This window comes from Diuraphis noxia, unplaced genomic scaffold, assembly GCF_037042655.1.
Source record: "Diuraphis noxia isolate RWA-SAM2 unplaced genomic scaffold, SU_Dnox_SAM2 contig0005, whole genome shotgun sequence".
In the NCBI taxonomy this organism is placed as follows: domain Eukaryota; kingdom Metazoa; phylum Arthropoda; class Insecta; order Hemiptera; family Aphididae; genus Diuraphis; species Diuraphis noxia.
In genome coordinates, this window is record NW_028301715.1 from 20,147,180 (window position 1) to 20,172,917 (window position 25,738).

The 25,738-nt window shown below is 29.9% G+C and overlaps 1 protein-coding gene and 1 long non-coding RNA gene across 2 annotated transcripts; one reads left to right on the forward strand and one right to left on the reverse strand.

Annotated features, from left to right (window-relative positions):
- Positions 1-5,853: 5,853 nt before the first annotated feature.
- LOC149055023 (uncharacterized) lies at positions 5,854-15,430 on the reverse strand. The gene is made up of 4 exons (XM_089228247.1): positions 14,747-15,430; position 14,601; positions 6,101-6,216; positions 5,854-6,039 (listed from the first exon to the last, which is right to left on the reverse strand). Exons 1-4 carry the CDS (start codon positions 14,926-14,928, stop codon positions 5,973-5,975), a joined length of 366 nt encoding a protein of 121 aa, XP_089084373.1. The 5' UTR covers positions 14,929-15,430; the 3' UTR covers positions 5,854-5,972.
- On the forward strand, positions 5,992-14,476 carry LOC149055024 (uncharacterized). The gene is made up of 2 exons (XR_016191865.1): positions 5,992-6,361; positions 14,358-14,476. It is a non-coding gene; the product is annotated as an uncharacterized LOC149055024 (long non-coding RNA).
- Positions 15,431-25,738: the final 10,308 nt, after the last annotated feature.

Here is a 25,738-nt window from a genome sequence, read left to right on the forward strand (position 1 = left end):
GTGTGTTTGCAATTTTGAATTTATATTTAATTTAAAATACCGGTATAAGACCTGTTGGTATAAACTGATATGTCTACGTTCAATTTGTGGTAAAATAAACGAAACCATGTTGTTCCATATGTTTGGAAACTAAACATTCTAAGCGTGACGCAAATAAAACGAGTTATTAAAAAAGTTCCATACTGTAAAATCTACAGTGTATATATACATAAATATACGAGGTTTTTATGCACACTTATAGTCAAAGAGATCGAGGGTTGTGGGATTCATGATTTATTTCGGATGCTAGAGCAGTAGAGTACGTGTGAAATCGATGGACTTATTGGTGTGTCGGGTTAAAAATCAATTGACGGGAAACCGGTTCCAGGTTATAAAAGGGGAAACGCGGATGTCATTGTCATCACAGGGACTAAGGGTAATTTTTTTTATACATCCGGGTGTACACAGTGTTCGAGTAGGACATCAATGACAGGTAGACACGTGTATATTCAATCGAATTTGTCGGAAAGAAAAAAATATTTGAACCAAGTGTATTGGTTTTGCTGAAGGTATATAAAAGGTATTTCAAAAGATTGTTTAGCACGTGTTCAAGATAGGTAATTTTGCAAAAAAAATAAAGAACGAGAATAAGTTGATTGCTATTTTTTTATCTTTACATATATCTTACCTATTTAAAATCATAAAAAATACATTACCCAAAATAAAGGTTTAAGGATATGAAATTGGATTATGTGATAATATTAAAGTTATATCAAAAGTATCATAATTTGTATGATTAAAAAATATCAGTATCGATTATAGCTACTTTAAAGTATACCTAAAGAATAAAATAAATTTTAGAATATTTTAAAATATTGGAAATAAAAAGATATGTTTATTCTTACTGTATAATTTTGATTATTAAATTGCTTCAGGAAATGGAAATTTCATACTTATATAACGTTTTTTTTTTTAGTTACGTTCAGTAATATTTAAACCATTACCCCGTTAAGAATCAACCCTAAAAGTATGACGTATCGAATGAATTGGTTTGTAATATATGTAATATGTATATTGTATGTGACTAACGAATTTGACACTTATTTCAAAACCATTTCTGTCCAGGTGTTTAATATAAATACGGCATAAAATTCACGTAGAGTAATTCAATAACGAATTATTATGCAAACTATTTCGATGCAGTGTACCTATATACTATATAGGTAAATGTATAATTAATTCAAAACTAAATTTATGTGGTAATACCTACAGATATTATTGAACTTCTTGTTTTTATTGGAATTTAAGTTAATTAATATAGCTATAAAAGAATAACAATTATAGTTATAAATCAAATGTCTATATGTCAGTTAAAGGAAATGATGATATAAAACAATGATGTCTTGAAAAATATTGTGTTTAGGTTAAATTAATGTTCAACTAATTGCCAAAGCACGGTTTTACGGAAAACATAAATAATGGTTTGGAGAGGAAAAGGAGGTCGACGTTGGGGCATTAACCCGAAGGATTTTACACACGCTTGTAAACAAAATGCAGTGCAAAAGAGATGGTGGTGTTTGTGGTGGAAAGGGAAGCAGGGCAAAAGATGAATGAGTTTATTTAACGTAAACGCGGATTGCGCTCTGGCGAGTAGAGGGGTAGGCCCGGCAGGCATGTTAATGACTTGACTTGCGCGCGAAATTCTCCCTCATTCACGAAATACATACCCCTCCCTACACACTCAATCCGTCCTTGCACATCCGGGTATATGGAGTTCAATTAACTTTGTTTGCTTCCCCTTCTTTCTCTCACTCATACCCGCTCTACGTCGTCTCTTCCGGAACCATTAAAACGAGGGCGAATAATAAAGCACTATGTGTGGGTGTGTATATGCACGCTTTTTCTTATTTAAAAACTTTCTCTCATCTGTTTTCGTTCACCCTTATTATTATTTTTTCTCTTGGCCATGACCCAAATGTCTGATCTTGACCTGCCCGACAAATTTTTAAAGCCAGAATAAGGCTACGTATGCATATTTTAGTCGTGTTTTTTGTTTTTCTAGAAAAAAATTTAAACGTCGTATATACGTATATATAACTAGAAGAAATTTATATGTGTATCCTTTTGTCGAGGAAAATGAATAAGAGAGACTATGAATATGTTACCAAGGCAACAGTTCCAGCCGTTCCAGGGTAGTTTGAGGAAAAATAGCGCGGGAGGGTGTACACATACATGCAATGGCCGACAATATGCAATATGTGTGCGTGTGCGGGCGTCCCTGTATACGAATGGGGTAAATGCACACCACCCATTTCCTCACTATGCTACTAGAAAACGTATACCCTTAGTTGATTGCTTTTGTGGAAGGAGAGTGAAGGATTGAAGGTGCGTAAGGAGATGGGAAAAATACGAGAAGGGTAGAAGAGGGAAAAAAGACGACCTGTCGCTGCCAGTGGTTAGTGAACATTGCTCAACGAAAAGATACCACGCCATGCAATGGCAATGATGTAGGAAGGGGAGGTTTAGAAGTATAGCGTATTCCCAAGGGCAAAAGTGTAACGAAAAGGCTTTCAAGGAGAGGAAAACTCAAACGAATAAGTAAAGGAAAAATAAAAACGATAGTGTTTTGAAATCACGTTATTTTCTTATCCACAGATGAGGTTCATTTTTATTTGCCTAAAATTTAACTCTATTAATTTTTATACTTGGAATATCTGAAAGTAATTTTTTTTAATCCTGTTAATTTATATGGTATTTTTAAAAATCAAAATTTTTTGAGCAACACTTGACTACTAATGTATGTATAGTTACTTACATCATTAATAACTAATAAGTTTATTTTTTAAGAAATTTAATTGGAAATTAAACTATTGGATATAAGATATTTGACGAAGCAAAATAGATCAATAATTTTTAAAAACAGCATTTTTTATGCAATAAGAGGTGGTTATACTAAATTATTTTATCCAACCCTATTTGTATGAGTCAATATCCGCATAGTTGATTTATTTTTGAAACCAATTAACTGTAGCATTTTTTACTGTAATATATTATATGATAATATATGCGAGTATTTGTAGCTATCTTAGGCGTTGTTCGTACATCGGAGTGATTTTATTGTACCTCCCCTTTCCACGCGTGTACATAGAAAAAGAATCGAGTGCAGTGATACGTGTGCACAAATTAGCCAATAATGTCGGCCATTGTTATTATTGCGGGGGATGGAGTGGGTCACCGCACTAACAAAAGAAGAAAATATAAGGCAAATATTCTCGTACATTTTATACAATTGGCGCATAGTTGTCGGGGACCTGAGAAAAAGTGTTTTATATTTTTTCTCCAACAGAACACGGCAATGGTATTTTTATTATAATAATATGAAAATTCTTGATATATGTTTGTGTGCATATTTACAGTTTTACACACACGCGAAAAAGATGTGTGCTATTCAAATAGGGTGATGTATTAAGCATGGAGAAGATTTCAGCCAGGGATTCGAACAAATATAAAAAAGAGAGAAAAATACATATACAAATATATATTTATATATGAGAGTATTCCAAACCGTATTACTACCGTGTGCTCGGAAGCACGGCGAGCGGGTGTTCGGAAAGACGCTCGAGCGTGTGTACATTATACATTTTATTTTTGACTCGAGTGGTTGTGTACACTTTTCGCATACGTCATACGTTTCTTCCAAATGGAACGGGATATATACGTGATCGTTCGTATGTATACACATATATATATATATCTGATAAAATGAGGGCGACGGGGAAAAGGAATTTCAGTGAAATTCAAAAATCAAATCCAAGACGCCGAGATAATTCGATAAGAAAAAAAAGGGCGAAGCAAAAAACCCAGGCAAGCAAATCGAATGTCGACTGCACATATACGTATGTGACTGTCCAAAGAGAGCGTATTACCAAACGAATAGCAAAGCCTGAGAAAGGGGTGAATGGAGGGGGTTAGGTGGTTTAGCAAAGTTCAACCTCCTTCAGCTTTATCGATTCGTTATATGCGTAAAAAAATAAAAATGTGTATTATACATTATCCATATTATATGTGAGTGTGTATGCCAAGATATATTATTATAGTTAATATAAGTGATTGTCTTATATTTTATTTTTATACGAATAGAATCAAACCACATTCCGTTGTAAAATACGTCCAATTATACTGTATGTGCATACTGTATTATATTATATTATTATTCGTTTCAATTTTATATACACTACATATGCACAATTACGTAACACCGCAAATTAAAGTGACTTAAAAATCGACAAGTCATATAATGATGTCAGCAGGTGGTTTGCAATTCTTGTAATTAAATTATCGACTCCCTCCGGAAACCTCGTGACCTCCTTAACTTCATAAATATCTATATTATATACCTTCCCCGGAAACTGCAATTGCATGCAAATGAATGTATTACGTACAAAGCTATCCAAAGTAGCTATACTACCAATGTATTACTACACCTTTAGAATAAGACGAATAAGTTATTGTTCTTACGATGACAATTATGACAATGACTAACCCACCGAATTTTGTTTTTATGCTATACCCATCGAGCAACGTCCATAATTCAAAGTAGGTACTATTCATAATTAGTATAAATATAATCATAATAATTTTAGAAAATTCACGTGAGTATTAATTATCTACAAATTTAAATTATAAAAGAAAAAATCTGTTTTTTCCACAAAATATGTTTTTACGATGATATGTGTTTGTAATGTGGCAGTTCTTTCTTAAAATGTTAAACTGTATTGGTTTTTTTCAACTTTAAATATACAAACCTATTGATAATTTGAACGTCCTTTCAGTCTATTATAATTTATAGTATTATATATTATATGTATTTTTGATTTATAGATTGAAATATATCATCATTATAAAAATAGGATTATTTAATAATAGACCTACACCGGGATCCATTGGAGAGGGTCAAATTCTGAGGAAAATGATCACCTAACATTAATATTATCGGGTTGGGTCATACATATGTAAGGTAGAAATATGTCTAATAACCGAAACAATCGTTCATTAATCATATACGCATGATATTATACTGCAGCTTAATAATCGTGCTTTGCAAAACATTTGAAGTTATTTAAAAGGGCGCGGTTTGTCTTAACTGTCATAGAATGCGTCGGATATCAAGCTCACGGTGGAACAATGGAAATGACAGGGGTTTGTTATTTTTCCTTTTAGTTATTTTTTAATCGCTACTGAACCATGATAACCCTCTCAGCAGGACCTCTTTAGCATCTGTACACGTCCGGGCACGACATGTTTACCCGCAACAAAAATATACGTGCTATCGATACAATATAATACATAGTCAGATAATTGAATAATTATTAATAAACAATACAAGACTGAAGAATATGGTTTTTTTGATGAAATTATGATTAAATATTATTTTATAATGAAATCCTACGTTAAAGCTTGAATAGAGTTATGAGTTACCAGTTACCTACCTATACATGGATAAATAGCTATATTATAAACGCTATAGTAAATATTATAGGTACATAAATATTTAGTGTATTATATAAATATAAGTATACGTATAAAAAGGACAAAAATGTTTAAATAATAATTTCATATAAAGAGCAATACATTATTAATATTAAAAACCTATCAAATAAACTATATATAATATGTTATATAACAGAATTTGTTTTTAGAGCCCGACGAAACTCTCTGAATATTTCATAATAATTTGCCATATATTGTAGCGGATATTATTGTATAAGTGACACTCGATTTGTCTGTTGCCTAGCTAATTCCGTTGAAGCCTTGCTCGTAATTGTGTGTACGCGTGGAGTGTTTAATGAAAGGGATCCGGGGATTATAATGAGCCGGGTGTATGGGTAAAAATGGTAATTTAAGAACAGGCTCCGGGTACGTAGACAATGTACGTAGAAAAATGCTAATTTATAAAACGAACCGCTTTTTTTTTTAAATATTACCCACTTACCTCAGTGTGTTGATGTGCCGGGGTACAGCTGAACCAACGTGTGTAACCCTTTCACTTCTCGTTTTTTCCTCTCTCCTCCTTTACATACATTAAAAATATTACAATAGTTCATAACCCTTTCCTCTGTACTGCCACATTACCGTTCGGGTCTTTGAAAGATAACATATGCAGTTCGACTGGATCATTTGGCCGCGATCGTTACCAGCCGATGCATACATCACTCCGTATATCAGTAATATATTTTTCTGAAATAATAGAAATTATATGCATCTTAGTCAGTATCTATATGATTATATAACTATATTAAATACATAGTTTTACTAGTGAAATAAATCCCAAGATTTTTATGACAGCATTACGAAGATTTCAAATGGAATACAATATTTTCTGGTGAGTCATTATTAAAGAACTGTTAATTATTGTCTTTTTAGATAGAGTTAAATTAATTTTTTCACGAAATTTATTCGTTAAACTCGATATAGCTTAAAAATAATGTCAATTTTTTTAAATATAGTGTTTGTAAATATAAATATAATATATTATAAACCATTAATACCTATAGAATCTTGTATTAAGAATGAATCACCCCTTATGTATAATGTATATATGCTTAATGCTTATGCAGTAAAGTATATATATTACCATAAAACAGATACTGTATGATATAGATATCTAATAAATATTTATGTTATATCATCTCCGTTTTAACTCGTTATTATTGTTGATCAAAATTTGACTTATCATTATTTTTTATTTTTTTTTCGCTGAATCTATTGTTTAACCGTAAATATACCATTTTATCCCATTTAACGTTGAAATACTTGGATATTTAAATATATTTTAAGTGATAAATTATTTAGTAATAAATTATTATCAATAATTATAACTATTGTAAACATCGGTCTATGAGTAAAATAACGAATACTGCTTAGTACTTATAGTGAATAATAATGTTTTTTAGTTCTCTGTTTCTGATATAGGTATAAATTGCACATTAAAATATAAACATAGAATCCAATTTAATAAATAATATATCATCAATTGCATTGATTTAAGCAACTAATACTGTAAAATTTATATTTGTTTAATGTTTTATAAAAATTATTTTAATTATATTAAATACATTTTCAATCTTAATAATATCAAAAATAATTGTAACCACAATATTACTCTTCAAGGTAAAACAATTTATAAAAGATACAATTATTAAATATTCTAAGCATGGCAATAGTTTTAAAACTACCTGATTATGGAATAACTATAAGTTTCCATGCATTATTTAATGAACAGAAATTGTTTTAACTATAATACGTATAGGTACATGTACCTTATTGCAATAAGACCTATTACGATATATGAGTTATGACTGATGAACCGAATATTCAAACATGAAGTGCAAAAATTGATTTATAACAGGCACCTATATTAAATTTATTTTGTTACGACAAAAAATAATTATATAAATCACGTGTTGAGTATTGTATTACTTTTTTCAACATCGTAAAATTTATGTCTATAACTATAAATAATAGCTTTATAGTCTAACATAAAATTTTAAAGGTAGTATCGTAATAAAATATACAGATAAAAATACGATGTCGTTGATACGAATGAATTTTTTTAGAATAATATTATCTGTACACCAAAGTATTATGTTTTTAGTTTATTGAGTATCGTATACAACATTAGTCTAAAAGTTAAAACAAAAGTTTTAGTCATAATTTTAAATTTTTGAACAACCATAATCTTAAAAATTAAAATATATTCTATGGAAATAAAAGATTAAATAAAATATAGTTAATTGTTTAAAGAATAGTTGTTATTAATTCATTTAAATTAAACAATAATGATGAGGCTCACTTTCAAAATGAGATAATATTTTCTGCTGTTTCTCACTACTATATTTTTTTTTTTTTTTTATTAGAAATAAGCCTCGGCTGCGGAGGTCACTACTATATTTGTATATAATATCAATATGTATATTATATATATATGGATGTGATTATTTATTAGTTATTATACAAACATGACAAGTTTTTTTTTTTGTGCCTAGGTTGTATGATAAATATTTATGAAACTTATTTGATATTCATTGAAACATTCCTATATTTTTAAAGTGAAGTTTTTATTCAGTTAAAATCGAATTTTCCAGAGACTATCATATCGAGTAGTATGATTAATATGAAATAAAATTATGAGATTCTTTAAGAATTGTATACAATTTGAATACATTTTTAATGAACAATCCAACTTTGGATGCAAAATACACGTTTAGAACTATGAAGTATAAACTCTAGTGCCTAGATAGTAGATATTAGATAAACATTCCTATATTATTATATACAATGTACATGAGGTACCTACTTACATAAATATTATGCATATTATATTTATATAATTTATGATTTTAATACAATTTAACTGTTATTATTTATTTATAATAATTCAAGAGTTATAATATAACCTTTGAAAATATCCATACATTTTGTACAATCACAATTATTTATGTGCCTATGCCCTATAATGAATAATATTAAAGACAATTATCATTCACATTATCGTATCGTTCTAAAGCTTACTTTTTTGTTTATTGTGATTTCCAATGCTTAAAAATATCAATACTTATATAACATGATAACAATATATGTTACGCAAACTTTATGCGAAGGATTATTTGGTATAGGTACTGTTTAATATATAAATGTATGTTATTTGGTATCTAATTTGACTTTATATTAAAGGAGGGGACTATACTGATGAACACGGGAAAAAGTAATTTCCTGTGTATCTGCGAGTTATTGGTGTTCGGAATTACCGGACTTACGTCCGTGTCACCCGAAAACAAGACAAAATCCTTTGATAATCTTATTTTGAAATCATTGAGTTTTTTTAAATTGTAAAATATTGTAGATAGAAACTCTTGTTGTTCGTAGGCAAGTACTAAGAGAGCCCCTCACACAAAATGGCCGCTCACCCCCAAAATAATAATATAAAAATAGAATGCTGGGGGTGGATTGTCATGTTATACAGTCCAAATGTTTGCGAGCGACTACCGCACCCCCGTACGTACCGGAAATAATATCAGTTTTTCTTCATATTGATTATTCTGCCAACTTGCTTAGAATGGTGGAGGGAGTTACGACGATGAGGGAAAAAGTGTATACGTCTCCCTCGACCCTTTTTCCACATATTCCCTTCTTTTTTTCGACGTATGTGCACGAATATATATTGAGAGTATTTTCCGACAGGCAAAACGCTTCTTTTCCACCCCTTCTTCGAACGTGTCCCCACGGACTGACGTTCAATAAATATAAAAAGAAAAAAACTCTGCAGGTATATAGGATTTGTGAAACAGAAAAATAAATACAATTTTTTCTCTCTAAAACTGAATACCCATGGGAAATATTAAAATATTAAAAAAAATTTCTAAAATCATATTGGCGTTATTGTGCCTATATTTTTTTCTAATAAACTGAGCATCGAAAATCAAATCATATATTCATATTATAAAAACTAATAAATGAATATAAATTGAAAATAAAATATACCTACTTATAGTACAATGTACAGATAATACTATATATTATAAAAAGTAAATAATATATATATTATTATTGTATACACCAATATATAAATGTTGACAAATTAATAACGTTTTAAACAATCAAAGAATAAAGATGCCGTTTTTTATATATTTTAAAATTACATAGTGTCTATACACATTACAAATTGTATATATAATGAATATTCCTTCTTCATAATACATAAAGATTTTAAAGTAAGTTAGTATAATAAATTATATAAATTTGTAATAAAAATAAATATATTATTTAATCTATTAAATTATAATAACTATAACACTTTAATGTTTATATAATATATAATATACTATGTATTTACTATATATTATTCATACTGGTACGCATATATTATAATATATTAGATTATTTAAAACTATTTATTAGTTTATATTGGTTGAAATAATATTATAAATATGCTACATGGACATACTTCATAGGTATATCTAATATCTATATAACGTTTGTATATTATAGGTATTTAATATTTAAATATTAAGATATCATATACTGAAGTAAGCAATAATATATTTTAGTTTAAAATGTATTTACAGTTTAAATAATACGAATTTGGTAGTTTAGGTACTTAGATAGGTATACAAAATGCAGTTAAATATCTATGCGTAATATGCATGAAAGATTATACATTATATCATTAGGTATACATATTTAAGCACCACCGATGGAGTTATATAAGACCAGCTAATCTGAATTAGGCGTATAATATAAATAGGAATTACATACAGTGTTTAATAGATATTGGACGATAAATAAAGTAATAACTATAACTAAATACACAATTAAAAAAAACATTTTTATTGCTTTATTAGCTATTAAATGTAGATACAATTTAGTTATTATTTATTATTAATTTTAATTATTGACAATATTTATACTACTAGCAAGAACAAGAACTAACAATCATTCAAGTATGCAGTTCTTCCAAAGTATTAAAATATCTCTTTGACCCTAAGTAATCTTTCATAATATGAATTAAAATAAATTTTGGTAACGAGCTTTCTTCGATAATGAAATACATATTTAAAGTGAAATAATATTTAAACTATAGATTTATTATATATATTAATTGGAGGCAATTCAAAGGGTAAACCACTTTATGTGGAAGATTATTCGACTAAAGTAAATGTTTTGAAATGTGGAGACAATTTGTTGGTCACACCGGTATATTAGACCATTAGTGGGCCATACTATATTCATACCAATAACACGTTTCGTTCAAATGTAGTATTGATAAAAATAACATTATACGATTACAAATTACATAATAATAAGTATATACAGTACACACCTAGTATACGTTTTACAGTTTATCATATAATCTATATTCTAAACCAATGTTTAAGTAATTTATGTTTTAAAAATGGTATATATACTTATTTATTTATTTTTTAAACGTAATAATATCTAATACCTTATGTAAATATCTGGCACGATTATTGTCATTGCCATTGTTTGTGGTGTGAGGGGGATGTTTTGGGTGTTGAAACATACCGATGGCCGTAGATATGTAAAAAATAAACTTTCTGCATATGCTTCAGATTTATACAAAACATGTAGTCATATACTCACATGGCTCTATATTATGAGTTCTTTTTCATATTTGATTTTATATGAAGGTTTATTTCTATAGTGGAAAGTGTGTTAAAACCCTGCAAGTTATATTTAAATGAAAACTTAAACCTAATTAATTGGCTACGCACCTGATTACTGTAAGTAAATAGTTATTCATACATGGTCATCAAACTTCACCTTGATATTAAAACTATGTTTAAATATAATATGCATACGCCATACAGTATTATATACACCACCCGTGATCAGCGCAATATTATAGTGCATATATTCGTATGATACGTATGACATTGAAATAATAATTACACAAAGATTTACCTGTACTTACGGAAGTATACACATCACGATTTATACATAAATAAATAATAACTTTTAAATCTTTGTATGGATATGAATAATAATTATTTGAGCGAGTAACGCGTATAATAAATTATATCATTTTATACACTTCAGACATCATCGATTGACGCACTATTTCGGAACGACTGAGAAGAAAACACGATTTTCATTGCAGCGTTTAAGTCAGCTGCAGACTGCTGCCGGAGCGGGGTGGCGCGCGTTAATGAAGGCGGCGGCGGCGATGAATCGTAAGTGGGTCGGTGGGGCAACGCATCGCGTATTATGAAGAAGAGAAAACGCATTAAAAATAAAAAAATAAAACCCTCCAAGAAACGGAAAGAGAGAAAAACTATAAGTCGCGCGTAATGATAATATGGCGGTGGCGGTGGTGGTGGCGGTGGCGGCGGCTGTGTGCGTCCTTCGCGTGGGGTGGTTAATGAAACTACGCCCCCGTCGCCGGCCGCTCCTCGTCCATTGGGCGCGAAAATTACCCCCTCTCGTCCGCGTACGCGCTTGTGCGTGCGTACGTGTGCGCGCGCGGAGGAACAATAATGTAATAATATAATGTATATACGCACGCGCGCGCGCGCCGCGCACACACACACATTGCAAGCATCACACGTATAAAATACGCACACGATGCCCGATGAGTGTACATGTATAATAATGTACGGCGCGAGTGTATATTTTATAGTAACCTTGACACTGAGAACGCACAGCCACCGATTAATGACGTCTCCCCGCCCGTGTCGCCGCCGACGCCGCTCATTAGCATATTACACAGCCGCCGCCGCCGCGCATAATCGATCGGTGGCCGCCGGAACGCTCAAACAACAGATGATTGTTATTAGCGGCGGTGGCGGTGGCGCGCGTATATATACATCATTATTACAGTAGTTAGTCGCGGCCAACGCAACTTTTTTCGCGCGCGTCCCTTCGCCGCCGCGCACCAACAGCTGTTTATACGCAAACGGACGTCATCACACGATCACGACGACTTATATAATATAGCGGCCACGCGGGTCCGACTTTGCAATTTTTCTCCTCCGTTCTCGCACCAATACTCTATATATATTGTAATTATTACCTACCATAATTAAAACGTAATGTATAATATTGGCTAATATAGGCCAACTGCAAATGCGGAATTAGGGGAACAAGCCATGTGATGTGCAAAGCCTCACCCCGTTTTTAATCATATTTTAACTTAAAATATCAATTGTCAGAATCTGTGTTGCTGGTTCAATTCTAGCCTCCTCAGAAAAATGGTCCTAGTTATACAAATTTTGGATCACAACGCAGGCTAACACAATCAATTGACTTGCACAGTGCACCATTCCTTGATTGCGTGCACTGTGATACGATATCGTGGTTAATAATATTTTAAGCGTGTTGTACATTTTAAAGACCCAACATATGTATATATGATGTACCTAGCACCTGCTGTAGTAGTTATAGAAGTTTTAGAGTTATTCGAGTGAGGATAAATAATAGTCTTATGCGACTTTACAATAAGGCACCTATTGGCCTTTTATATCGACGAGTAGCTCAGGCCAAAATGTCTAGAACTTAACAACAGTCTACATATCTATATCTAGGCTAGGTATATAGTTTATACTTTATAGAATGCCAAAAAATGTAACTTTTATTATGCTAACCGAATTTGATAAACGAATGTTTTGTTTTGAAGAGCAAAAAAACTGATGATATTATGATAAACATGAACTATTTTAATATAGATAAATTTTAGTCATGACCAAAAGACATCAGAACATTTAAAACAATTCCTAAACACAACAAATAATGATATTATATAAGGTATATAAATGTATGAATCACATTAATATAATATTTTAAAATTGTACAATACTATAGGTAATATGAAATTTGCTAAATTTAGACTATTAATATTTACGAATTTCTATACTATCGTTTGGTGTCAACATCGATTTCACAATGAATATATTCTATAAGTTTATCACTTAAAAGTTTAAGTGTGAATTATCATTTTATTGATCTAATATATATAGTTTTATTATACCACATATTAAATACCTATATATATCATTTTAATATTTGGAAAATATAGATTCCAATTTGCCTAATAGTTATTAAAATGGGATGAAAAGTGTCTAAAATATTAGTTTTTGTGTTAATAAATAAGTTAATTAATAAGTTAACTTGGTGTTAATAAGTTTAAAATATAAAATTAGTAATAAAAAACAGTAAGTAAACAAATATAATAAATAAGTAAATAATACGATAACGATGGTTAACGCCTAGTTACCATAAAATATTCGTAAGGTAATATATATATATATACACAATTATCAGTTATAATTTTATAAAATACTATATTAAATGTAATCATAAAAATATGCATAAATTCATTAGACCTAATTATAATTATAATTATAATGTATACATATAAGGAATCATTAATAACCTATACTTAAATAATATATTGATTAAATATTATACTTGCCAATTATTATCAATATTTTATTAAACTATTATAACGAATTTATTTTATCCCACTATATATCTAACTTTATCCACGAATGACAATATAGTAATTTATACGCGTTAATACGAGGAGCAGAACAAAATTTTTATTTTAAAACTAATATCCTATTTTGTGTAATACGGTGCATCCGTTCCACGAATGAGTTAAACGAAAAAAAAGTATAAGAAAAGAAAATGAAGAAATTACACTGTCTGGTGATGACGGGAAGTTTTCACGGATCATTGATACGGAAATAATAATAATAACACACCAAATTTATACAATATACGATATTATTATGGTTATATCGTTTTATGTAATACGCAACAAATAAAATGATTTTCTATTTTTTTTTTTTTTTATGTTACAGATACGATCAACGAAGAGAACATCATTTTTGATTTTGACATTATGACTCTAAAAATCTTATAATTTTTAACTTTATTTTTATTTTATGTGAATAAATTGTGTTCAATAACAACTTCAAAATGGTGTGTTAATTAATTACCTCAGTTTACATAATATAATATACAATATTTCTATACGTCTATTGGTACAAGCGTCCTACAGTGATATTAGGTAACCTAAATACTATAATTTATAAGGTCTTTACTCTTTAATATACATATAGATGAGATACAGTGCGAACAAGTACAACATATAATATATTATATAGATAAAAACTAAAAATGTTCAATAATATGTAACATAATAAGCATTTATATATTTTAATGTAGTTAATGTATTTGTCATTCTTACCCGAGCAGAAGGTTGTTGAACGAGGAGTTCCTTGAGCTGATGTGATGCTTGCTGCCGGTTGCCTCGTGGCAAACACCGACCCCGTCGAAGCAGCGACGACGGGTCACGCGTGCGCGACGGCAGGCCACCCGGGTGTAGGTGGCGGTGCCCGCGCAGAGGGGGCGAAAACGCACAGTCACCATTATGTACGAGTGCGCTCATATATGCCACAAGGGTGGAGGAGTGTATATAGGAAATCGACAATCTGAGTGAAATGAAGGTTCCTCCTTTACATTTTCCGTTCCTATATAACACACAACCAATAACCTCGTATGTATATATAGCTTAGGTTCCTATACATTATGTATAAGTAAACCCAACCCAACACGCATACACCGAGGTATGTGAGAGAGGAGGATATTGCTGAATTGAGAAAAATGAAAAGTATATTATTAGTGTAATAGTGTATACTGCATATACGTATATGGTATTATATAATATAAGAAACACGAATTTGGTTTGGGGCAACAGGAAATCTGATTGAAAACGATATTTTGATTGGACGATTTTTGAGAAATAGTATACCGCAGTATAATATATTATGATACTTATTACATAGATATTCTTTATTACACGGTATATGGTATTCTAAAAATGTATTTTAAAAGGGTTTAATAAATATATTTTATGAGCAAGATAGCTGAATTCAGAATTGGATTTTCAAATGCAGAAAAATGAAATCCTTGATAAAATGAGAAGATCATGGTAATGGATATTTTTGCACATAAATAAATAAAAGATAGTATAAAGATAAATTATAAGTAGTAATATATAAGGTATTGTTAGCTTAATTAGTACCTACATTTTTTTTTGGCCCATAATATATATTTTTTTTTTTTTAGATAAATAAGTTTGTTATACGAATAATATACATATAGTATTTATTTTAAAAAATATCAACTAGTATGGGCATTTAAATATTTGAAACCTATCGAACACTGTTATATAATACATAAATAATAATGGTTATTGGTCAACTACCTAACTTTTATTTATATAATTTATTTGGTACCTATACCTGAATTACACGTCTGCTGCATTAGTTACTAAAATTAGGCAAAAATAATAAAATATTTAATTGGGTGTTCTATTTGTGGATTTTAAAAGGACAAAATTTAAACGTCAAGTAGGTACCTAGCATAAAAATATATAAATTAACACGCATAAAAAATGTTTTCATATAAAATAATGATGTTTGTAGCATGTTAAAAAACCACTTGTACGATATTACTTAAACGAGTATAACATAAATAAATAGATAACTGTTAAATCGAACTTTATCTAGATTTATTTATTTTGTTACGATAGATTATATGAATAATACATATATAGGCACAGTGTAAAATTAATGAGGTATATCGACTATTATATTGTTTTCAATTATAACGTGTAAACTCGTATCGGTATTAATAGATATTTAATCGGTATCAGTATATACCTAGTATATAATATTAAACAAAATATAAAGTACTACCCTAATACCTAAATAATATTAAAATGTGTCATATAAATTTGAAAAGTGAACTCTGTATTTTAACTTTAAGATATTGTTTTTGTGAATAATTTAGACGAATATGATAATATTATATTATATACTCGCACAGTTGCACGCATGTGGCATGTGGTACCTATATAGTATTACACATTGTACATATATAAATTTATAATCATAAAAAAAATGTTTGATGAATGTAGAAAACATAAGTTAGGTACATTATATTGTATTATACAGTATAATATTATATTCCTATACGTTATATAATGCACTCCGTGTCGATAGCAAATGGCAATAGACGCGGAAAGAAGTATTTCACGATGTAAACAATCTTATGAATAAAATCTCCTACATAATATTATAATATGGGCGCGAGCAGATAGAAATACCTAATACGTTTTTCTTCGGGCTTGGAAAAAAATGTATCTATTATCACGTAAACCACTGAATTCGATTGTTGTTTGCCCCTTTGAATTATACTCATATATATTTCTATATAATATTAAATGTACTATAATATTCTATACACACAATATAATACTCATACAACAACACGCTTTACATAATATAGGATCTACGCATGTGCGGTATAGAAGACCTAAATAAATGTTATTTGTACACGTTATGTGAAAACACTAATATTCTTGTAGAAACAAAATGTAGAGGGAAAATTTAACATCACTTAACGCAATGCCAAGCGGAAATATAATTCACTAATTAGTTATTGACATCGTATTACAACTTGCAGTGGCATAATTGGATTAGATTGTATACATGCAATAATATATAGAACTGTGAGCACATTCAGCATAATAGAGTACCGAACAGTAAGTGCAAAACCATAGAAGTACAGAATAATATTTCTAACACAATTATATATTAAACTATAAACAATAATAATATTAATTAATTACGATTTACAATTAGGTATAGCTGGTACCTAATGGAATTTTAAATGATTAATGTAGATAATAATATTAATTCTTAAGAAAATCCAACCTATACAATATAATTTACACTTTCTGCTAACGATAACCATAATATTAATGTTAGTGGAAATCACATAAAATTAACACCATATTAACTGTATAATTTTAGTTCTAGAAATCACTCATTATGTATAAAACAAAAAAACTAATAACCTTTTCTATTGATGTTTTTAAGTTCAATAAAAAAAAAATTATAATAATAATATTACTATAGTTGATGTTTTTATACATAATGTACATATTATATACATAGGTATAACATCAACAAGTTATAAGCATATCTACTAACCGCATATATTTTTAATTTCTGATTCCGGTATCATTTTAATAAAATGTTTAACTTCTAAATGTATACTTGCAAATTGTATTACATAAAAATGATTAAGTTTATTCCTAACGTAACTACGTCGTATCAATAATTAGGTATGCAGGGATTGATTATTATTCAAACATTTAATCATTCCTAAATACAATTTCCAAGAAAATATGTGTATGTACAAATCAAAACTTTCCTTTTCTCCTACTATATAATTTAGCCTCCGAGATCTTGCGGTTTCCCTATACTATGTTGGAAAATGTATATAGATTGCAAGTAATTATACTTATTAGAGTATTATGCACCCCTTAAATTGTGTGCTGCATAGAGTTTAAAGTATTTGTTTATATATTATCATCTAATTTACTGTAAAGTTAATATTATTTTTGTAAAAATATTTTTTTAGTATTTAAAATGTATGCATTAAGTATTTTAAAACTATTTATAGGTATTAATTTATATTTGTATATCAACCAAAATATTATATTTGTCTCAATTATATATTGATGCTTAACCTATAATAACATCGATTATCGATTTAGTGCTCAAAACTATCACATAATTTGTATTCGTTGTACATGATGGGTACCCACCTATATTTCTAATCAAATAAAAACAGTATTTCATTGTACATGGTTGAATGAGCAGCATAGATTAATGTAGGTATCTACTAGCTAGTTGACCTGTACGGCATTTTACTTGACAAATTAAACGCCCGTGCATTTACTCTCTCTTAAACATCATGATTAAGTATTAAATACATGGATTTTTAGCATATTACTATTATATATATTTAGGTATAAAATTATATCCAATTATAAAAACTATTTCATTTTTTGGAACCAATGCAAATAATATATTGAAAACTAAATCAAAGTAGGTATGATAGTCTTTCATGAGTCAACTAAATGTCTAAATTTAACATTTATGTGTTGAAATGTTTGAAGTAAGTATGTAGTAAAAAGTAGTAAATGTAATACTAATAGCCTTAGATGTCGAAGCAGAAATTATATTGATAATTTCAAGACCAATAAGAAAAAAAAGTAGTATCTTATGATATGTACTCAGTCACTCAGAGTACAGTACTCTACGGATCTTACTGAATCTACTGACGAACATTTTATGAAAATCAGTCGAAATTTGTATACCACGTATCCTCGAAAACTGCGTACATTCATTTAATCAGTTACTTACATATACACGTATTTTATAATTCTGTCTGTGGAAGATATTCATGATTCAATAGTCTATGCGGGTTTATTTCATACAAACAGAATTCAAAAATATGTATGGGTAACCGAATAATATGGATAATTTAATAATACAGCATATCATATCTGTAAAGTTCATCTGTTAATCTGTTATAGACCTTTGATTTTATATAGTGGATATAATTATTACAATCAAATTTGTATAAACCGACTTCACCTCGGTTCAAATTAATCTATCTTTCTATTCATAGACCTAACCTAAGATACTCGTAGATTCTAAATCTATCTTATTTCAGTTGAAATATAATATAATATACAGACATAATATTAAAACAATTTAAAGGTAAATCTATGATTTTCCATTTCTTAATTCAGGACATTATTATGTTTTATGTTGGCGCAAAAAACTTAAGGCATATTTATCGAATTTAAAAGCTTACGTAAAGCCAATATTGGTATTCGTCTTTACGTGTTAATATTAAAAATCTGTTTATAATATAATAATTATTTATGTGTAGGCGGAAAATGACAATATATTTTACGTTATCAACTAAATAATTAGATTCATATTATATTACAGTTGCAAATCTATAAATAATAATTATTCGGTTTGACATTATAATAAAAACTTAATTTTCGTAGCCCTAGATATAAACATATGATGTACATCAATCGACTTTCCAGATTAACGATACATGTATAATAATGGTCAATGAATAATATAAATAAAGAATTTAAATGTTATTATAATTATATATGAGTGTATTTGATAGTAACCGAGAAAATAAAGCAGTTTTCCGACGATCTCATTTGAAATATATTCGATTTCATAGTAATGAGAAACGTTTATAACACCCACACATCCCTATTTGGGACTTATTTATAACTATTTGGTTCTAGAATAAACAGAAAAAATTATTTCATCGTGTGAAATTAGATGTATATAATAACACCTGCCGGTTAGGTTATTCCGGTAGTAAAACTTAAAATTATATATATATATATATATAAACTATGGATATATTCTCCAGGCCAAAATCTAAATACTGTAAATTATTATTGCACTTTTATAATACGGTACATAGTCTAATATTATAATAAATAAGGTGTGACATATTATAATATAACAAGCTGATGATCATCGTGATCAGTATTGAGCGCGTGATATTTTATTTCTGTTAGGGTTTTTACAACCGAAAGACTGGCCTCAGAATAATCCGAGTGGGTCTATTTTTTTTACTAAAATAATAATAATAGGGGCTTAATAATTTTGGTAGCGAGAGGGGGGGGGGGAGTAACTGTGTATAACAAACATTCCCCGCGTACGCATGCACGTGTAACCGGGCGCTGACGACAACGACGCGACGGTTCGACGGTTGCATCACGGGCGACGAGGACAAACCACCTCAGGACATATCACCAGTGGCGAGGTGAAAAAAATGTTTAAAAAAAAAAAAAAAATTATAATAAAGGCCCCTTCTGTTTTCGGCAGCGGGTATAATATTATGCAAATGGGACCGCTGCCGGATGGGAATATGTGCGCGTACACAGTGAAAGAAAGGGTTGTAGGAATGTCAACTTATTTGAATATGAACACAAACCGTATGCAAATTAAAATGCCCCAGCGGAGAGACCGGAGCAAGCCCTCTCGGGTATTTTTGCATGCTGTACCTATGTATGGCATACATCACATTATACAGGTAACGTCGTTCCCGCGTCTTCCTTTTCATTATTTTTCACGTGTACATTATTGTTTAGGAACCCCGGGGCCGGCTGAACGGGGTGAACGCATACACACACACACACACACAAACCTACACATTTGTATATATAAAAAAAAATGTTTAAAAAAAAAATTACTACGCTCGCGCGCGTTCTCCCGCGGCAGTGCTCTCTAAAATATATTTCAGCGCTTACCTCTATACATAAACATAATAATAATAATACGAGTATAACATGCAATGTACATATGTATATTACGCGTACATATATACTCGCCACAGCTTCAATTTTGATAGCAGTAATATTAATGTGGGTACAGGTAAGGTATAAAGAATTGCCGTCGTGTGATGTGTAATATTATATTATTCGAGTTCCCTTTTGTTGAAGACGCAACCGGAAATTTGTTTGTCGTGGTCGTACGTATAACAATAGTATTATTACTATTATATACACATAAACGTCACGAGTGCAATAATTACAGTATAATAGTACGCTGTTTCGGAAGACCGTTTCTTTTAACACTTATACATATTAGTAGTGATTGAAAATTTCATGAAATTTCACAAGAAATATTTCATACCTCTAACTCTATATTATATTAGGTATGATTATATATTTATTAAAAAGCAGCAACAACAGTGGAATTTGAACGTAAAGTGTCATTGGTATATTAATACCAGTTAGTTAGCTCCCCCTCCCCTAAAACTAGGACTCAGTTAAAAATTTTATGTGTGGCATTAAAACCTGAGATAAGTCATGTTAATAATATTATGTTTGCACATCATGCAAGTACCTATATGAAGTAATAACAAAACGTCTCGACTGTTAATAAAAATCTTTTGATGTCATCAATACTTTTTTTTCTTTAATTTTAAATTACTGTATATTATTTATTATTTACCATATATCGATAATAATGTATAAATCAACTTACAGATACTTTTGTATAATAATATTAATGAGTAATGACTATTAATAATACAACTTACCTACTTACCTAATGGAAGTTCTTCACTTGTGTTTCAGGATTTGAATATTCACTCACATAGAAGTTTTAAAATGACCAAAAGAAAGATTTGAAAAAAAAATATAGCTTAGATGTATATTTGTCTGCAAACAAAGAATTATACATTTCAATGCCTGGAGTAAAAAATTTGAGGAAAAAACGAATGGATGAGAAAAATTTGGTTAATTATTACGATCTGCAGATCTGCTGCGAACGTGTTGAAAACAATTCCAGGATTTGAGTATTTATTTACTTAAAACTTTTAAAACGATCAAAAGAAAGATTTTGAAAAAAAACTAGCGTATATGTATAATCGCCTGGAAACAAAGATTTACACGTTTTAATGGCTGGAGTAAAAATTTGGTTAAAGGCGGGTTTTCCACTGACCACTATGCCCGTGTGCCGTGTACACGTTAAATGTTCAGCTATATGTCCAACAACACGGTAACGTGGTTAATCATGTGGTAACTTTACCTAACCAAACAATCACAGCATGGGATTTACGCGAACGTGTATAGCGAAAACCCATCTTAATAAATACGATCTGCAGCGAATTGTTGAAAATAATATTAATTAAAATTATTATGTTTACTCACATTTTTCCGATGTTCACACACTGTAACATACGGTAATATAATAAATTAGAATAAACCAATACGATATAATAATTTCGTGATTTAAATGATGAGTAATGACGGTGGTGTTTCGATTTAGGTACCGTGAAATATCTGTACAGCTGCTGCAGTTATGTCACGCTTAAAAACAGCGACGGAGTTTATATTTTGTGTACAACGCATAGACATAATATTTACTACAGTAATTATTAAGCTGGTTATGGACTTATGGTGCAACGGCAACGAAACAGGCGGGTGATCAAAGTCGGTAGACGAAATCGGCAACGATTACAGTGTGCCAGTGTGACCGATTAATTAATCAATAATAACGTAAATATTTCGTGATAATTATTTTAATATTATTACGGTATGCGTTGGTCGAACGCGGTCTAACAATTCGTTTTTAATGACATCATAATCTTTGAGACTTGAATTAATCTCAATACGTTGATTGGTATACATCACGATAATATACTACAATAACATTAACAATAATAATAACAATAATATATGAGACATGAGTACCTATATACGTTTTTATTGCGCATTCGAATCTGCAGAAAAGACGGTAGGTAATATAAATAAAATATTATAATGATATGTCACTAAAAAGAATATCTAAAATCGACTGCGTCGACGGCGAAAGGGTATTTCGTCAAAATGCTCAAATGCGGTAAAATCACGTTTCTTCTTTACACACACACGCGCTATAGTGCTATACGTATACGTACGTAATGTGTGTGTGTGTGTGTTCAGCAGTGATTGTTATTCAAAATAACATAAATTCTACGCACCATTTTGACACTTGTATTGATTATATCCAAAAACTAAAAGTTTTCCCTTGCTAGCAAAGGTTTTTTTTTTCAAAAGGGATGCGACGAGGGGTCACCGCCGCGGCACACCCTGAGCGAAAATCGATTGGCCCGCGCACTTTTCTGCGGCAAGGAATATCTTTTACGGGACAAAGGCTTTTCTATATATACATATTATATTATATATATTACACGATGAGAATTATAGGACTATTGCCGAAGTTTTATATTCTTCCAGTGTCGTCCTATTGTTGCATTCAATACTCATATATTATATCCTCATCGTGTCATTATAATAATATTACATCGTTATACATATAATAATAATATATATTGCTGTGCGTGAGCATATACCACTTATATATTTTACCAGTGTAGCAGTATATATATATATATATGTATATCTGGTATAACCATTTCGTGGAAGGTTGGTTATTTATAAACGAATAATTCAGGTAAGTATATGGCCCGGCGTATTGTACCTGCCCGCAAAAATTAAATATTCAAATATGGGTGATGATATTAATGGAACTCGATATATATACAGTGACCCGCAGAGATCTCCGATATAGAATTACCTAGTTATACTGGGAGATTTTTTAAGCATGCTCTTCCTATTTTTTATCGTTAAATTATCCACATATTCAGTGTAATATGCAGTGTAAATTCAGATTTTCGGGATTTTTAAATACACTCAAAGACCATTTTTCGAATCATTGACATTTTTGTACTATACTTAAGGATCATTCTGTGGCAATACAAACTTCAGTTATTCAAATAGGAACCTCCTTTTTTTGTATTTTTTTTTAATAAGCTGCAGTTTTTTGTTGCTGAGAATTTTGATGTATCTAGATCAAAATTCAAGCTAGTAGTTTTTGAATTATGTAACTTTGTGTTTTAAGGATAATATGTTTATTGTAGAGGGTTAAATTAGTAGGGGACTTAGAAGATTTGAAAAAGTATAATAATTATTACTATTGATTTATCAGTATTAATAATTTGTGAAAATTATAGAAGTATAATAAATAATAAATATTACATCCAACGTTACATATTATGGTTTTTATTTTTATAAAAACTATTTTTAAATATTCTTATTCTTATAGTATAAACATTTTATCAACTAAGATTAATTACTCATTTGATTTTTGATTTACATACATTAAAATTTTCAAAAAAAAAATATCAACTAAAATATGATCTTCAGTAAAAAAAGGGGAATTTCGTTTGAAAAATAGAAGTTTACAGGATACTCTTTATACAAAAAATATCAGGAATTTGAAAATATGTTCTTTAAGTCTACTCAAAAATTCTAATTATTAGAATTCGAATAAATGTACTATTAAAGGGAAAAATGATAGGGACGAGTATGCTTAAAAATCACATCATTGTATATTATAGAACTTTTTTTCATCAATTCACATTTAATATTTTTACACCACCTATTCTGAACGTTTTTCTGTTTTATCCTTTCATAAAAAGGACATAGGTATTATATTTATACCTATTCGTCGCGAGCACTGCAGCATAAGAAGTCCTCCCACGGACTTACGCGGATGTCGTTCGTTATACTTATAATATTAGGAAGTATTAGAAACACCGTGGCAATTGCCCGACCGGGAATACATAGGTACCTCCAACCTTACGATATTTTACGAAATAGGAACAAAATAAATATGCGTAGAGTGCCGGGGGCCGTGGCATATTATTTAATGCACATCCGGGCGACGATGATCCGATGATGATAATAATAATAATATTTCGTGTGCTAGTCGTATACTTTTTTTACATCATCATTATTATTATTATTATTATCGTTATACACGATACACGACGAACAGCAACTATAAAGGAATTATATAGTTTGAAAAATGGAAAAAAAAATCAACAGCCGATGCGAATCGAATTCGTTCGGAGGATAATAACAAAAACAAAAAACCAATAAACACGGCGGCGGTTTTTTGTCACCCAATCGTTTTCACGGCATCGTGGGTTCTACCATAATATTATATTTTTAAGACAAATAGTCGTGTAGTGCTGACGCCGCCACGAATATCCGGTGCGACCATTATGGTGACGGTTAATTCATTTTTTTTTCTACTGCTGTTGTAGGCACGATCGGTGCACGTCATCAATAGGTATATATATATATATATATATATATGTATATAAACAGAACTTCCCCCTCCCTATAACCGCATGGTCATAACTTACTCGCGTCGGTGTTTCGTTCGAAATATTATTATTATTATCATACAATAATACTATGACGATGAAACGATAAATTACGGATTTTCATTTTTATTTTAAAAGAGGTTTGGCTGATAGGTATTAGGCACTACTCTTACCCTCGTTGTGCATGATATATACACCACTATTTACAGCAGGGTGTATCTTATTATATGTCGTTATAAACATGTTTATGATGACTGTATATAAAATGTGGTTTGGATAATACAAATAAACGGTATAAATGGATCAATAAAATATAGAATTTCAAAAATAAACTTCATTTTTTACGTGTGTAATATATTCTATATGGTTATTTAAAATGTTCAAACACACAGTCGTAACACGTGTCATTGAAAAATCAACTTTAATACCTATCACGCTGTCCTATAATACAACTAAGTATTTTTTAACGGGTGCTACTACAGCATCTATTATTAATACTTTGTTTCTGAAAATGTTGATGGTTTAATCATTAACCTATATTGGTGTACTACACTTCGTACTTTATACGACCTTCTAAACATTGTGGTAAAATTTATCAACAGTTTTGCTTTTT

Bases quoted from the DNA above. Each gene is read 5' to 3' on its own strand.
- LOC149055023 (XM_089228247.1), bottom strand. From the start codon at position 14,928: ATGGTGACTGTGCGTTTTCGCCCCCTCTGCGCGGGCACCGCCACCTAC. The intron at 6,040-6,100 runs GTACAGAGGAAA...AGGAGGAGAGAG, and splicing joins ACCCGAACGGTAATGTGGCA to GAAAAAACGAGAAGTGAAAG.